At 38.1% G+C, this 15,707-nt stretch overlaps 1 protein-coding gene across 1 annotated transcript in view; it reads left to right on the top strand.

Moving 5' to 3' along the window:
* The window catches only part of UBE2R2 (ubiquitin conjugating enzyme E2 R2), a 100,622-nt gene that overhangs the window by 79,283 nt on the left and 5,632 nt on the right, over positions 1-15,707 (top strand). The window contains exons 3-4 of the mRNA XM_068973671.1: positions 5,442-5,539; positions 15,096-15,230. Coding sequence (XP_068829772.1) covers positions 5,442-5,539; positions 15,096-15,230 — 233 coding nt within the window. The remainder of the gene's footprint in view (positions 1-5,441; positions 5,540-15,095; positions 15,231-15,707) is intronic.

The following is a 15,707-nucleotide window of genomic DNA, read 5'->3' on the forward strand; positions in this document are numbered from 1 at the left end:
TTTTTAAGATAGCTGAAAAGTATGGTTTTCTGAGTGTTTTTATTATGAGTAAGTGTTGGGTCTTGTCGAGTGCTTTGCCTGAATCAGTTGAGATGCCCATCTTTTTTTTTTTTTTAATGGAAACAAGGGCATTTTCTTTATTCTTAACCATGTTTTTATTCCAAGTTAAATCCAGCAGGTGAAACTGATTGCTCTCTTCCAGTGATCTGGGCTCAAAAGACAAATACAACTGCTGACGTCTTCATTGAATTCACTGATGATGAGACTTTTGCTGGAGTTGTCCATCCTGCTGTTGCTCATTTAGGGTTGTTGTAAAATTGCTGCTGTTGTTTAGTCACTGAGTTGTGTCCAACTCTTGCAACCCCATGGACTGTAGCCCGCCATCCTTCTCTGTCCATGAGATTTTTCAGGCAAGAATACTGGAGTGAGTTGCCATGCCCTCCTTCAGAGATGCCCATCTTTTGATATGTCATTTCTACATACATATCTGTTTATATCATTTCACTACTCAGAAATTTTACTTAACACACACACTAAACTGTGAACAAAGTAACATGCTCCTCTGTTTGTTCTGTTTTTCATTCAAACTGTGTTCTTCACTCCTGTGGTAGGTAGAATAATGCTTCCACAGAGATATATGCATTGTAATCCCTGGAATCTGCGATATGTACCTTTACATGTTAAGAAGAATTAGGCTTGCTTATCAGGTGACCTTGAACTGAGATTATTCTGGACAATCTAGGTGGTCCCCATTAGAGTAGGGGGTCCCCAATCCCTTGGCCTTTTAGGAACCAGGCCACAGAGAATGAGGTGGGTGAGCAAGCCCCCATGTGATGGGCGAGCAAGCCAAGCCTCATCTGTATTTACAGCTGTTCCCCATTGCTCACATTATTGCCTGAGCATTAGATTCTCATAGGAGTGCAAACCCTACTGTGCTTGAATCATTCCAAAATCACCCCTCACCCCCACCCCTTTGAAATTGAAGTCACTCAGTCATGTCCATCGGAGAAGGCAATGGCACCCCACTCCAGTACCCTTGCCTGGAAAATCCCATGGACAGAGGAGCCGGGTGGGCTGCAATCCATGGGGTCTCGAAGAGTCGGACACAACTGAGTGACTTCACTTTCACTTTTCACTTTCATGCATTGGAGAAGGAAATGGCAACCCACTCCAGTGTTCTTGCCTGGAGAATCCCAGGGACGGAGGAGCCTGGTGGTCTGCCGTCTATGGGGTCACACTGAGTCGGACACAACTGAAGCAACTTAGCAGCAGCAGCAGCAGTCATGTCCAACTCTTTGCAACCCCATGGACTTTAGCCTGCCAGGATCCTCTGTCCATGGGATTTTTCCAGGCAAGAATACTGGAGAGGGTTGCCATTTCCTTCTCCAGGATATCTTCCCAACCCAGGGATTGAACCCAGGTCTCTTGCATTGTAGGCAGATACTTTACCATCTGAGCCACCAGGGAAATCTAAATATTTCTTTGAGCCCCTTTTTTGGTGGGGGGTGGGGATGGCAGCAAGAATACTGGAGTGGGTTGCCATTCCCTTCTCTAGGAGATCTTTCCGACCCAGGGATTGAACCCTGGTCTCCCGCATTGTAGGCAGACGTTTACCGTCTGAACCACCAGGGAAATTCTCCCCACCCCTGGTCATGGAAAATTGTCTTCCGCCAAACCAGTCCCAGGCTTCAAAAAAGTTGGGGACCACTGGCTTAAAGTGGAAGAGGTAGGGTAGGAAGAAAATCAGAGTGAGAAGGAGATGTGACTTTAGAAGAAAGGGTCCAAAAATGCAGCATTGCTTCCTTTGAGGATTAGAGGAAGAGGGCCAAGAAGAAAAGAATGTGGGTGGCCTTTTAGAAGCCAGAAAGGGCAAGGAAAGGGATTCTTTCCTGGAGCCTCCAGTAAGGAATGTGTTGCTACCCACACAGTTGACCTTAACCCTGTGGAGAGCAGTGTCAAGCTTAGACCTACAAGACTGTAAAATAATAAATTTGTGTTGTTTTCAGCCAATTTTGTGGTAATTGGTATAATAGTACAAAATAAATATAACTACCCAAACATATTTCTGATGTTGGTTTATTTTTTCAGGCAATCTCATGTCTAAATTTCCTTTAGGTTATTAAAATTGAAATCATTATTTAAGCTTCTTCAACCTTTAAGCCTTTCATTTTTCTTCCAAAGCACCTCCTAGGTGTCCTCTCCACATATATCTAGTTTCTCTCTCCTCGTTTCCATAGGGTGTGTTTTTTTTTTTAAACTTTTTCATGTTATCTAACATTAATACAAAGTTTTGGAATATAGTGTTTTACGTTGATGTTATTAAAATTTTATTTTCCTTTTTAAAATGTTCTTTTATCTTGGTGTGTGTGTACATGTATATAAATTTAGGTTTATATATAAGATTTATTCTACTTTATATGATTATACCTCTCTTTTTAAACATTTGAATCTTTTATTTTAAACCAATAGGCTACTACATCTTTCTCAGTCTTTTCTGTTAACAGTCTCTATTGCATATGAGAGAGTCCATGTGTGTTTTAACTTAGCACTTGTGAATTAGATCCTATAATTTAAATTTATGAACCAGAATATTATACATAGTGGTGAGTTCTTCTATCCATATACCAAGGGAGTTATATATAATTGTTAGGAGGCATGTATCAGTTTATATAAACCATACTTACTGAAGCCAGTCATTGATATTAAAGGTGATTATAGCTTCTCTGTAGACAGGTTATAGGCAGATTTTCTTTTTAAAAAAATTGGGGTATATTTGCTTTACAACATTGTGTTAATTTCTGCTGTACAGTGAAGTGAATCAGCTATATATAAACATGTATTCCCTCCCTCTTGGACCTCCCTTCCTTTTACCACACCCTCTACCCCCATCCCACCCATCCAGGTCACCATGGAGCACCCAGCTAAGCTTCCTGCACTATATATCAGGTTCCCACTAGTGATCTATTTTACACATGGTAGGGTATCTATGTCAGTTCCAATGTCTCAATTCATTCCTCCCTTCCCCCACCCATGTTCACACATCCATTTTCTTCATCTGTCTCTGTTCCTGCCCTGCAAATATGTACAATTTTTCTACATTCCACATATATGCGTTAATATATGGTATTTTTCTCTGACTTCATTCTTTGTGACAGTCTTTAAATCCATCCACATCTCTACAAATGACCCAATTTCATTCTTTTTTATGACCAAATAATATTCCATTGTATATATATGTGGTGGTGGTGTTTAGTCACTAAGTCGTGTCTGACTCTTGCAACCTCATGGACCCACTAGACTCCTCTGTCTGTGGGGTTTGTCAGGCAAGAATATTGGAGTGGGTTGCCATTTCCCTTTCCCAACCCAGGGATCAAACCTGTGTTTCCTACATTGGCAGGTGGATTCTTTACCACTGAGCCTCTTATATATATATATACACCACATCTTTTTTAATCCATTTATCTGTTGATGGACATCTAGTTTGCTGGTATGTTGTGACTATTGTAAATAGTGTGCTGCAGTGAACATTGGGGTGCCTGTGTCTTTTTGAATTATGGTGTTCTCAGGGTATTTGGCTAGTAGTGGGGTTGCTGGGTCGAATGGTAGTTCTATTTTCAGTTTTTTTAAGGAGCCTCCATACTGTTCTCTATAGCAGCTGTATCAATGTACATTCCCACCAATAGTGCAAAAGTGTTCCCTTTTTCTCCCCACCCTCTTTAGCATTTATTGTTTGTAGATTTTTTGATGTTAGTTGTTCTGACTGGTGTGAAGTGATACCTCATTGCAGTTTTGATCTGCATTTCTCTAATAATTAGTGATGTTGAGCATCTTTCCATGTGCCTCTTGGCCATTTGTATGTCTTTTTGAGAGAAATGTCTATTTAGGTCTTCTGCCCATTTTTTTGATTGGGTTGTTTAGGGTTTGTTTTTCTTTTAATATTGAGCTACAAGAGCTGTTTGTATGTTCTGGAGTAATCCCTTGTCAGTTGCTTTGTTTGCAAATATTTTCTCCCATTCTGAACCTTGTCTTTTCATCTTGTTTATGGTTTCCTTTGCTCTGTGAAAGCTTTTAATTAGATTTGTTTAATTTTTGTTTCATTATTCTAGGGAGTAGATACAAAAAAATCTTCCTGTGATTTGTATCAAAGAGTGTTCTTCCTGTGTTTTCCTTTAAGAGTTTTATAGTGTACCATCTTACATTTAGGTCTATAATCCATTTTGAGTTTATTTTTGTGAATGGTGTTAGTGTTCTAATTACATTCTTTTACATGTAGCTATCCAGTTTTTCCAGCGGCATTTACCAAAAAGACTGTCTTTTCTCTGTTGTATATTCTTATCTCCTTTGTCATAGATTACATGACCGTGACCATAGGTACGGGGTTTATCTCTGGGCTTTCTCTCCTGTTCATTGATCTATAGGTCTATTTTTGTGCCAGTACCATACTGTCTTGATTACTGTAACCTTGTAGTATAGTCTGAAATCAGGGAGCCTGATTCCTCCAACTTTGCTTTTCTTTCTCAAAATTGCTTTGGCTATTTGGGATCTATTTTGTTTCTATACAAATTATAAAGTTTTTGTTCTAATTCTGTGACAAATGCATTGGTAATTTGATAGGGATTACATTGAGTTTGTAAATTGCTTTAGGGTAGTATAATCGTTTTCACAGGATTGATTCTTCCGATCCAGGAACATGGTATGTCTTTCCATTTGTGTTGTCTTTGATTTCTATCTTCAGTGTCTTCTTGTTTTCTGAGGACAGGTCTTTTGCCTCCTTAGGTAGGTTTATTTCTACTTATTTTATTCTATTTTGTTGCGATGGTAAATGGAGTTGTTTTCTTAATTTCTCTTTCTGGTCTTTCATTGTTAGTGTTATAGGAATGCAAGAGATTTCTGTGCATTAATTTTATATCCTGCAACTTTACCAAATTCATTGATTAGCTCTAGTAGTTTTCTGGTGGCATCTTTAGGCTTTTCTATATAGAGTATCATGTCATTTGCAAACAGTGACAGTTTTACTTCTTCTTTTCCAATTTGGATTCCTTTTATTTATTTTTCTTTTCTAATTGCTGTGGCTAGGGCTTCCAAATTGAATAATAGTGGCAAAGTGAACATTGTTGTCTTGTTCCTGATCTTACAGGAAATGCTTTTACTTCTTCACCAGTGAGATGGTGTTTGCTGTAGGTTTGTCATATATGCTGTCTCTAGGCACATTTTAGGCAAAAGTAAGAAAAGTATTTTGGAGATTGGTCAAAATGAATATATATAATATAAAAATGCTTAATTCTTCTCTATCATTGGATCTAAACATGAAGAAAAAGCAGTTTACTCCCCAGCGGTAAGAAAACAAGTTTTCTAGGAATAAAAGAAATTTCAGCAGAATTGTTTTTTTTTTTATATTATACTTTTGAGTATTTACTGAATGTGTTATTTGTGTCTTGTAGAATGGAGATGTATGCATTTCAATTCTTCATCCACCTGTAGATGACCCACAGAGTGGAGAACTGCCCTCTGAAAGGTGGAATCCTACTCAAAATGTCAGGTAAGGAATTACATAAGGAATAATCTGGTTTCTAGCTGGCTCTTAACATTGGATATAATCTTTTAACAAGTACAAAAGAATCCTTTCTATATATGATTGCTTTGTTTTATGCTAGAGCTTTATGTAGCATGCGTGCATCATTTTGAAGAGTTGTATTTATGGGCAAATAATGCATATGTTGCTCATTTCTGTGTTCACTTTGGAAGAATTATTCTACTATTAGTTCTTCCTCTTGCATTATCTGAGTTCCACCCTGCTGCTTTAGATTTCATGACTTCTGTGTTTGAATTGGTTGCTTCTGTGTTCTAGGACTCTTACTACTTTTTGCTGAAAAGTCTTAGTGTTTACACTTTTTTTTAATCCATTCATCAGTTGATGGACATTTCAGTTGTTTCCACTCATTGGCTATTAATGAATAATGCCGCTGTGAACATTGCATGCAAGTTTTTATGTGCACATATGTTTTCATTTCCTTGGACTTATTCCTGGAAATGGAATTGTGGGGTCATAACTCAATGTTTAACTTTTCAAGGAACTGCCATGTTTTCCAACATGCCTGCACTAAATTTTTAGTGCATTCCCACCAGCAGTGTGAGAGAATTCAAATTTCTCCAGATCTTTGTTAGCACTTGTTATTTTCCATGTTTCTTATTATAACTATCCCAGAAGGTTGACTGGGTATTCTTACTTTAGTTTTGTCATCAGTGTGTTTCTTTTAAAATAACTTCAAAAAACTTATAATGATTTTAGATTATCAGAAAAATTATGAAGTACAGATAGTACCCATGTTCCCCACACCTGCCAGGTTTCTTTGTTACTAAAATCTAACATTAGTATGGTTCATGTATTACAATTAGTGAACTTGTATTAGTACATTATGATTGATCAAAGTCCATATTCTTTCACGTTTCCTTAATTTTTACCTAATGTTGTTTTTTCTGCTCTAAGATCCTACACATTATAGATAGCACATTATATTTAATAGATGTTTCTTCTTAGACAACTGCAACAGTTTCTTCGACTTTTCCTTGGTTTTGATGACCTTGACAATTTTGAAGGGTGTTTTATAGAATGTCCCCCAACTGGGATTTTGTTTGATGCTTTTTTCTGCTTATTATACTGGAGTTGTGAGTATTGGGAGAAATTAAGGTAAAGTACATTTTTATCATGTCATATCAAGGTTACATACTGTCAGCATGACTTATCACTTTTGATGGTAACATTCGTCACCTGGCTGAGACTTGCTTTTAGGATTTCTCCACTGTAAAACTCCTCATTTCCTACTTTCTGTTCTGTATAAAGGAAGTTGTAGGTGCAGCCCACACTAAGGAGTGGGGAACTATATCCCCAGGAGGCTGGGATATCTTTCAGGTTCTTCTGTATAGGAAATTAATCTGCTCTCCCACTTGTTAATCTTTTTTAATGATCTGGAATCTAGTAATTCAATTAGAATCTCCATTTTTGTCAAAAGCAAAGAATTAGAAGCTTCCTGATGTATGCAAGCCTCTCTTACCTGTTTCTTCAAGTTATGTATTTGCTTCCCACTCTCTGTAATGAGTATACCTAAAAGACTGTTCAAGACATATGAGATACTTTTGATTATGCTAGTTACTCAATTCTTTTTAGGTACTTTGTTCTATCCAGTATACAGGATTGGGAAAAATGGGTATATTTTGGACTTCACCACATCTTGCAAGTATATTTTCTTAATCAGAAAAAAATGACTTCCCTTTTTAATTCAACTAAATGTGTTGATACACGTCACCTTGACAAGCATCATGCCTATGAATAATTCTCAGATCAGGTGTTCTAAGACTTGCCATAAGTTTATAATGTCTATGAAATAAAGAATCATTACACATTTCCTATACTTTCTGCTTTGCTTTAATGGGATTCTCCCTTGGGTTTGAAGCATTTCTCAACAGTATTCAGAGATGGAATTACTGAGTTTCTTTTAGTGAAGATGTAATTCCAGCAGCCCCAATCTGTACATATCTGAGTTTATTATACTCCACCAATAGCAAAATACTCTTAAAAAAATCACTCTATGCTTTTAACAAAATTATTTATGAGGAAGGAAAAACATCTCTATTTGTAAATTTCTCTTTGTTTTACACTTCTGACGTTTCATCCCCACTAAGCAAAGCACCATGAAAATACCTGGGATGTTTGGGAAATATGCATTTCTTGTGGGAAGGGAAAGGGAAGCTGGAAGGAACTGACGTGATATTTTATATTATCTCCAGGGTCACATGTATATTAGTTTCAAGACGATTGCTTTACACAGGATCTTTTAGGATCATTAGGAAAATTAGTATTTTTCTGCCTCATCCCCTCGTATCTAAGCATCATACCACTGTTAGCTGAGTATTTGTACCTTTAGCTCATACATACTTTATTACTTGAATTTTCAGCATCAAATAATACACTGACACTTGGATATAAAAGAAAAGGAAATCTTCTGCTTCCCCCTTCCCCCTCTAGCTTTTAAGTATTATTGTTTCTGCATTGTCAGGGTTATAAAACTTTCGATCTGTACTATAATGTGACATAATCCCAGTTTTTAAAATTCTTATTCCTGTTGTTAGATCAAGTCACTATTTGCTGCTCATTATTTTACTTCCTTTGGTCTATTAATTGGCTGAAATTTGTTCATTAGTAATTTCTCAAGGGATTGCTCCTAGGAGCCATATTTCATTCCCTGAATTCTCACACATGCAAAATATTATGTGCTGTGTATATGTGTTTATTAGTGTATACTAGTGTATTTGCCATTATATTTCAAATGACAGATTTTGACTAGAATGTAAGATATCAGGATCATGCTTTCTTTCCTTGAGGATATTATTGGCATTACTCTGTGGTTGCTGTGGAAAAGTTTGGCTACCCTGTTTCTCATCTCTTTCAAGAAAAGGATTTAAATATTGGGGAAGATTTGTTGAAAAATTGGACCAAAACTGCAGAGTTGTTCTTTAAGTGATTTTGGTGCTTGTTTTTCAGGGCTAGCATTAACCCTAGACTAGAAGGAGTTCTGAGGTGTTAGTGATTCTTGCTTTTGGAGGTTGAATGTTGAATCGGATGCTTCCCATACGACCCCACCCCCTCTGAGAAAGCAAGCCTTCTCTCTTTCTCTTTTTTTTTGAGTGTGGCTTTAACAGTAGATACTTATTTTTTCACACTTTTGGACATGCACCGCCCTTATGGCAGAAAGTGAAGAGGAACTAAAAAGCCTCTTGATGAAAGTGAAAGAGGAGAGTGAAAAAGTTGGCTTAAAGCTCAACATTCAGAAAACAAAGATCATGGCATCCGGTCCCATCACTTCATGGGAAAGAGATGGGGAAACAGTGTCAGACTTTATTTTTTTGGGTGCCAAAATCACTGCAGATGGTGATTGCAGCCATGAAATTAAAAGACACTTACTCCTTGGAAGGAAAGTTATGGCCAACCTAGATAGCATATTGAAAAGCAGAGACATTGCTTTGCCAACAAAGGTCTGTCTAGTCAAGGCTATGGTTTTTCCAGTGGTCATGTATGGATGTGAGAGTTGGACTATGAAGAAGGCTGAGCGCCGAAGAATTGATGCTTTTGAACTGTGGTGTTGGAGAAGACTCTTGAGAGTCCCTTGGAGCGCAAGGAAATCCAACCAGTCCATTCTGAAAGAGATCAGCCCTGGGTGTTCTTTGGAAGGATTGATGCTAAAGCTGAAACTCCAGTACTTTGGCCACCTCATGCGAAGAGTTGACTCATTGGAAAAGACTCTGATGCTGGGAGGGATTGTGGGCAGGAGGAGAAGAGGACGACAGAGGATGAGATGGCTGGATGGCATCACCGACTCGATGGACGTGACTTTGAGTGAACTCGGGAAATTGGTGATAGACAGGGAGGCCTGGCATACTGCAATTCATGGGGTTGCAGAGTCATACAAGACTGAACTGAACTGCAGGTGTTGGCAAGGTTGGTTTCTTCTGAGGCCTCTGTCCTCAGTTTATCTCCACATGGTCTTCCCTCTGTTCATATCTGTGTCCTAATTGCCCCTTCTTATAAGGACATTAGTCATATTGGATTAAGACCTGTTCTGAGGACCTTATTTTTACTTAATTACCTCTCTAGAGACTCTGCTCCATATATAGTTTGAAGTACTGGGGATTAAAACTACAGCATAGAATCTGAAGCCTTCCCATTCTTCAGATGCAAAGCCCAAAACAAGATTTTTCTTTGTATTCATGTGCTGCCTAGATGGAAAACCTATTACCATTGCCCATAGCAATTCAAATTTTTTGCCTTTACTACTGTGCAAATATACAAAGACTGTATTTGCCTTGTCTCAGCTTAAAATATTATAATTTTTTTTTCCCCTCAAAAGAAAGGCCTGTTTGGGGAGTTCCCTGGTGGTCCACTGGTTAGGACTTAGTGCTTCACTGCCTTAGCAGGGTTCAATCCCTGGTCAGGGAACTAAGATCCTGCAAACCACACAGCCTGGCCTAAAGAAAGAAGAGAAAGGCCTGTTTCTCATTTAATCCAGTCCTTTGGGAGCAAGGAACTCCTTTCGTATTACTCTGCACTCTAAAACTACCTTAACTACCTTAACTACTTTGGGTACCAGCATCAGTATTTTTTCTCTCTGGACCCTGAGATAACCTGAGCCCCAGTTGAGAAGCACCTGGACTTCACATCAAGAGATTGCTTTCCTTGCCTTTATGCTTTCTTATTTAGAATCTTTACAGCCAGAACTTAGTTATCTTCAGATTGTCCCCTTGATCGTTACCCACCGCTCCAAAAGGTATTTGCATTGGAAGTCATTAGTGAACTTCTCGGACCTTTTTGTTTCTTCATTCCATGTAATTATTGGATGATTCTTCAATGTATTGATCTTGGAGTGGGCAAGTAATGGGAGAGTTTTGGTGTCTGTGTATTTCTAGAGAGGGCATGGTGTTTTGTATGACTTGTGGAACCTCATCTGGAACTCCTGGTGATGCCCAGAACTCTGAAAAGTCAGAAAAGCACTACCTAATGTGAAACACACCACATTTGTCAGTGTGTTATTTGTTTTAAGGTAGTAAATTGTATGTATTTCTCATAGGTTATTTATGGCACTGAAATATCAAGAGGCAAGATATGAGGTACCAAAGGTTATTGTTGATACCTGCTTGTTGCTAAATTATCTAGTACTTGTCTGCCTCAGGATTCTAAGCTCCATATCGAGTTTAAGGCAGTGGAAGCGGCAAAAGGTTCATTTCAGCCTGTTGTAGGGTCTTGACTGCTGAATGGCTCTGTTATCTGAAAGTGGTTCCATGTTCACATGTGTTTGGACTTCATGACCACGTGCACTAGTCTTTGATTTAGCACCTCAGTGAACATACTCAGAAGATAAAGTTGTGCAAGCTTTTGTAACCTGAGGAAGAGGAAGGAATTCCAGTTACCTTTGCAAGCCTAAGTCGATTTATATCACAAGACCTGTTGAGTAGTGAGAGTTGGCTAAAGGAGAAAGCAGGGAAAATGCGCTGTGCTACACTTGTAGGGATCCAGAGCATCAGCCAACTAGTTTCCACTAAGAGCTCAGTAGTCTCCTCCTCTTAGAGGAAGCCGGCATACTTTCTGGAAGAAGAGATCCACAGCCCTGTCCTCAGATGTCCAGGATTAAGTTTAGAGGACGGGAGTTCCTTAGAGAATTGGGAAGTTTTGGGGAAGTAGGCATTAGTCAACAAAAAATGAAGTTGGGAGGGTTGGGACCCCGATGCTGCCACGTGTTTGTGATTAGGGGCCCACAGCACCATGCCTCCTCTTCTCAGTGGAAGAAACAAAATGTGCCTTAATTCATATTCTCTCAAGAACCAAATGAGAGCTTTCCATGGGTGGGTGGGGGTTCTCTTAGACTTTGCAGTAGGATTCACAAGTGCTTTCTTTGAGGAACCACCCTCAGAACTACCTGCCATATCTAGTGCAGGCTCTTGGATAGGAAAGTGGTCTTTGTTAAGGATTTGCTTTCCTCCAAAGGATAGAAAAGTGTTTAATTTGCCATGGGACCAGATTTATGGATCCACTCCAGAGGACACACTGTCACATACAAGGGTCTCTCAGGAGTAGGCTAGGGTGTTCTCCTGTCTGGTCTTCTCTACAACCCACTGAAAGGGAAGGGAGCTAGTGGCACAAGTGCTGGACAGCTTAAACTGTGTGTATAATATACTCGCCAACCTTTTTGAGTCACAGTACATAGGAAAAGTGAAATTATATTATTTGTAGATAACAGTGTATTAAACTGAAAATGCTCCTTTGGCCAGAAGTTACCATTCCAGAGGCTCAGGTTGTCCCGGGTCCTCCCCACCCATCTGCGTAAGGGGAATCACAAACAACTTTTCTGTAACCCAGTCACAACATACTGGTTGGGAAGCTTTGAATAGGATATTGCAAATGGAATTGCTTCAGGATTCTTCATTAGTGTTGAGTCCTTTGCTAGCACTTGGATGTATGTCTACTGCTGTGGGTGGGTTGTTTTTATGAAGGTGTGGCATTGTTGTTTGAAGGTATACTAGATGAAGAAGGTTAACCCCATCTGAACCAATGGCATGGATTCCATGTACCCAAAAAAAAAAAAAAAATGATTTCTGCTCTCCAGACAAAGGGAGGAAGTGAAAGCTGCATTAATAACTGTTATTAACAAATATTATCACAGTCTACTATAGTTAGTGCCTGATGCTTCTGAAAGCATTATGGATTTCAATTTAGGGAGTCTATGGTACTGGAAGTGATTTTCTTTTCATAGAGATGGATGATTTACCCTTTTTTTAAATTGTACTTTCCAATTTGGTGTTTCAATATGGTATTTACATTGCAACATATAAAAAATCTACTTGATGAACACTCCTGGGAAAAGTCTCCTAATTCTGTTAATATAATTTATCTGGACCTGTGTTGTCCAGTAGGCACTGTTATATTGGATAACACAGATTATATGTTTCCATCACAGAAAGTTGTGAAGATACAGTACCGATCAGGACCATTAATCTATACCAGAGTTTGTCCTTATTCTGCTTATTTTTCAAACAGATTTTGTATGTTTTCTTCTGAAACAATCCTTACAGAATTTTCTACCCATATTTTTCTTTTGCTTCTAGGATATTGTCAGTCCCATTTTTGGCAATGATGAGTTTCTTTGAATGTTCTTACTGTAACTACTGAAGAAATCCAGAAGGATGGGTTTGGGAGTTACAACAAGGAGTTAACCTAATAGAAAGGGGGGCTGCATATATGTGATAAATGGATTTTAACTAGATGGGAAAGTTTTCTTTGAAAGTGCCTTTGTGGTAATCTTGTATAATGACGTAACAGAAACTCTTTACCCTTTTAAGGAGAAGGTTTCATCAAATCAAACATCTAATTGCCCGGTTCCCTCCCTTTATTTTTTGCTTGGAGTCAGGAGCAAAAGGCTATTTTGCAACAACACAATCTGTAACCTCACACCAATGAGAAAAGGTAGAGAAATTTAATTTTTCGTCCCACGTTTCTTAACTTCATGCACATAGCTTTTAGGGAAGAAAAAAGCATGAGAACTATTTCAGACATTTTTGGATCTTACTGAGTTTATTTCATCTAACAGAAACTTCATTCCCTGTAATTAAGGTATCTAGTTTTATCTGTGGATGAAAAATTTTCACAGAATTTCTGAGCCCTAAGAGATCAGGGATGGCATCTAACTCTCTCACAGTTGTACATTCAGCATCTCACTTAGTGCCTCTGGTACAATAGTAAGTGCTTAGTAAGTATTCTTGAATAAGATTTCTATTATTAAGAAATTAGTTCTTCCATGTTAAGACTGTTGCTTTTTCTCCATTCCCCTGCTTAACTCTTACTTGCTTTCCTTAGAAATATGGGAAAGAAATACATTTGTATGTAATACTGGTTTTCAGATCTTCTAAGCAGCCATGATACAAATTAGATATATGGAGTCTAGCATCATTTTTACCCTTTGCCATGAAACGATTACCTTCAAGCTAAGTATTTTTTGCTTCTGCTTTTTCCTTTTGCTCTTAACCAGAGTAATGGAAATAAAAACAAAAATAAACAAATGGGGCCTGATTAAACTTAAAAGCTCTTGCACAGCAAAGGAAACAGTAAACAAGATTAAAAGGCAACTTTCAGAATGGGAGAAAATATTGCAAATGAAATAACTAACAAAGGATTAATCTCCAGAATATATAAGCAGCTCATACAGCTCAACATTAGGAAAACAAACAGCCCAGTCAACAAATGGGCAGACCTAAACATTTCTCCAAAGAAGATATATAGATGGTCAATAAACACATGAAAAGATGTTCAGCATCACTAATTATTAGAGAAATGCAAATCAAAACTACAATGAGGTCTCACCTCATACCAGTCAGAATGGCCATCATCCAAAAATTTACAAACAATAAATGCTGGAGAGAATGTAGAGAAAAGGGAACCTCCTATACTGTTGGTGGGAATGTAAAATGATACAGCCATTATGGAGAACAGTTTGGAGATTCCTTAAAAAACTAGGAATAGATCTACCATATGACCCAGCAACCCCCTTGTTGGGTATATACTACCCCCTACTCCTGGAAAACCGTGACTGAAAAAGACACATGTACCCGAATGTTCATAGCAGCTCTGTTTACAGTAGCCAGGACACAGAAGCAACAGATGTCCATCGACAGATGAATGGATAATGAAGCTGTGGTACAGATACACAAAGGAATAGTATTCAGCCATAACAGAATGAATTTGAGTCAGTTCTAGTGAGGTATAACCTAGAGTCTGTTATACAGAGTGCAGTAAGTCAGAAAGAAAAAGAACAAATACAGCATTAACACATGGAATCTAGAAAAACAATGGTGAACCTATTTGCAGGGAAGGAATGGAGACTCAGAGAATGGACTTGTAGACACAGTAGGGGAGGGAAAGAGTGAGACTAATGCAGAAATTAGCATCAACATATACACACTATCAGGCATAAGATGGATAGCTGGTGAGAAGTTGCTGTGTAGCACAAGAAGCCCAGTGTGGCCCTCTGTGATGACCTAGAAGGGGAAATGGCAGGAGGAGAGGGAGCTAGGGAGGGAAGGAATGTAGGTATAATTATGGCTGATTTGTGTTGTTGTATGGCAGAAACCAGCACATCATTGTAAAAATTAAAAAGTGTATATATATATACACACCCATATAAAAACTGGCATTTAAAAAATAAGACACTGCAATAAAAAAATTTTAAACCTTAAAAAAGAGAACTTTTCATTTTTAAAATGTTATTTGAAAAGCTTCCAGACGTCCGATTTTTGTAGATTGGAGCATGTTGCCAGTTAAGACAGTACCTTCTACAGAATTCATATTTTGGCCTGCAAACCAACCTTCATGCTAAACTCAGATTCCCTCTGCATTGTCTCCCAGATAGCAACTTATTCCTAGTCTAACCAGTACTGGAAACAAAATTTTGATACTCCCTTAAAGCCTCAAATATTATAGTCTTAAATTTAAAACAAAAACTTGTGAATACTGTGAATGTAAATATTCATAGCTGACCCTTTTTTCTTGTTTCTAGGACTATCCTGTTAAGTGTAATCTCATTGCTTAATGAGCCCAACACCTTCTCCCCAGCCAATGTGGATGCTTCGGTTATGTTCAGGAAATGGAGGGACAGTAAAGGAAAAGACAAAGAATATGCTGAAATCATTAGGTAAGGTATTTTGTCTTGTCTTCTGTTTGCTTCAAGTCTTCATACAAAATCAAAGTATATACTAGAACCAAGGGCTTAAATTGAACTTAAAGGTTGACTCTGTATTTGCCAATTAGATTTATCGTTTGGGAAGAGATTTGTGCCTGAGCCTAATGATACTGGCTTTTGAGAGAACAGCAGATCTGATTTCCAGAACTTCCATGTTCTTCTTTTTTTTTTTTTTTAACTTTACAATATTGTATTGGTTTTGCCATACATTGACTTGAATCCACCATGGGTGTACATGTGAGAACGTCCATGTTCTGGCTAGTCAAGTTTGCAAACTCTTCCTTCTGATCAGTTTAGGGACACTGTTCTAGGCTTTCAACATGTCCTTTAAGTGTAGCAAACACCCAAGGTATTCCAGATGTCTATTCCAGATATTTTTGTTTTCAAATTTTTATTAATGAAATCCTATAAATTATTGATGTTTTTAAC

Source organism: Capricornis sumatraensis, chromosome 6, assembly GCF_032405125.1.
Source record: "Capricornis sumatraensis isolate serow.1 chromosome 6, serow.2, whole genome shotgun sequence".
NCBI lineage: Eukaryota > Metazoa > Chordata > Mammalia > Artiodactyla > Bovidae > Capricornis > Capricornis sumatraensis.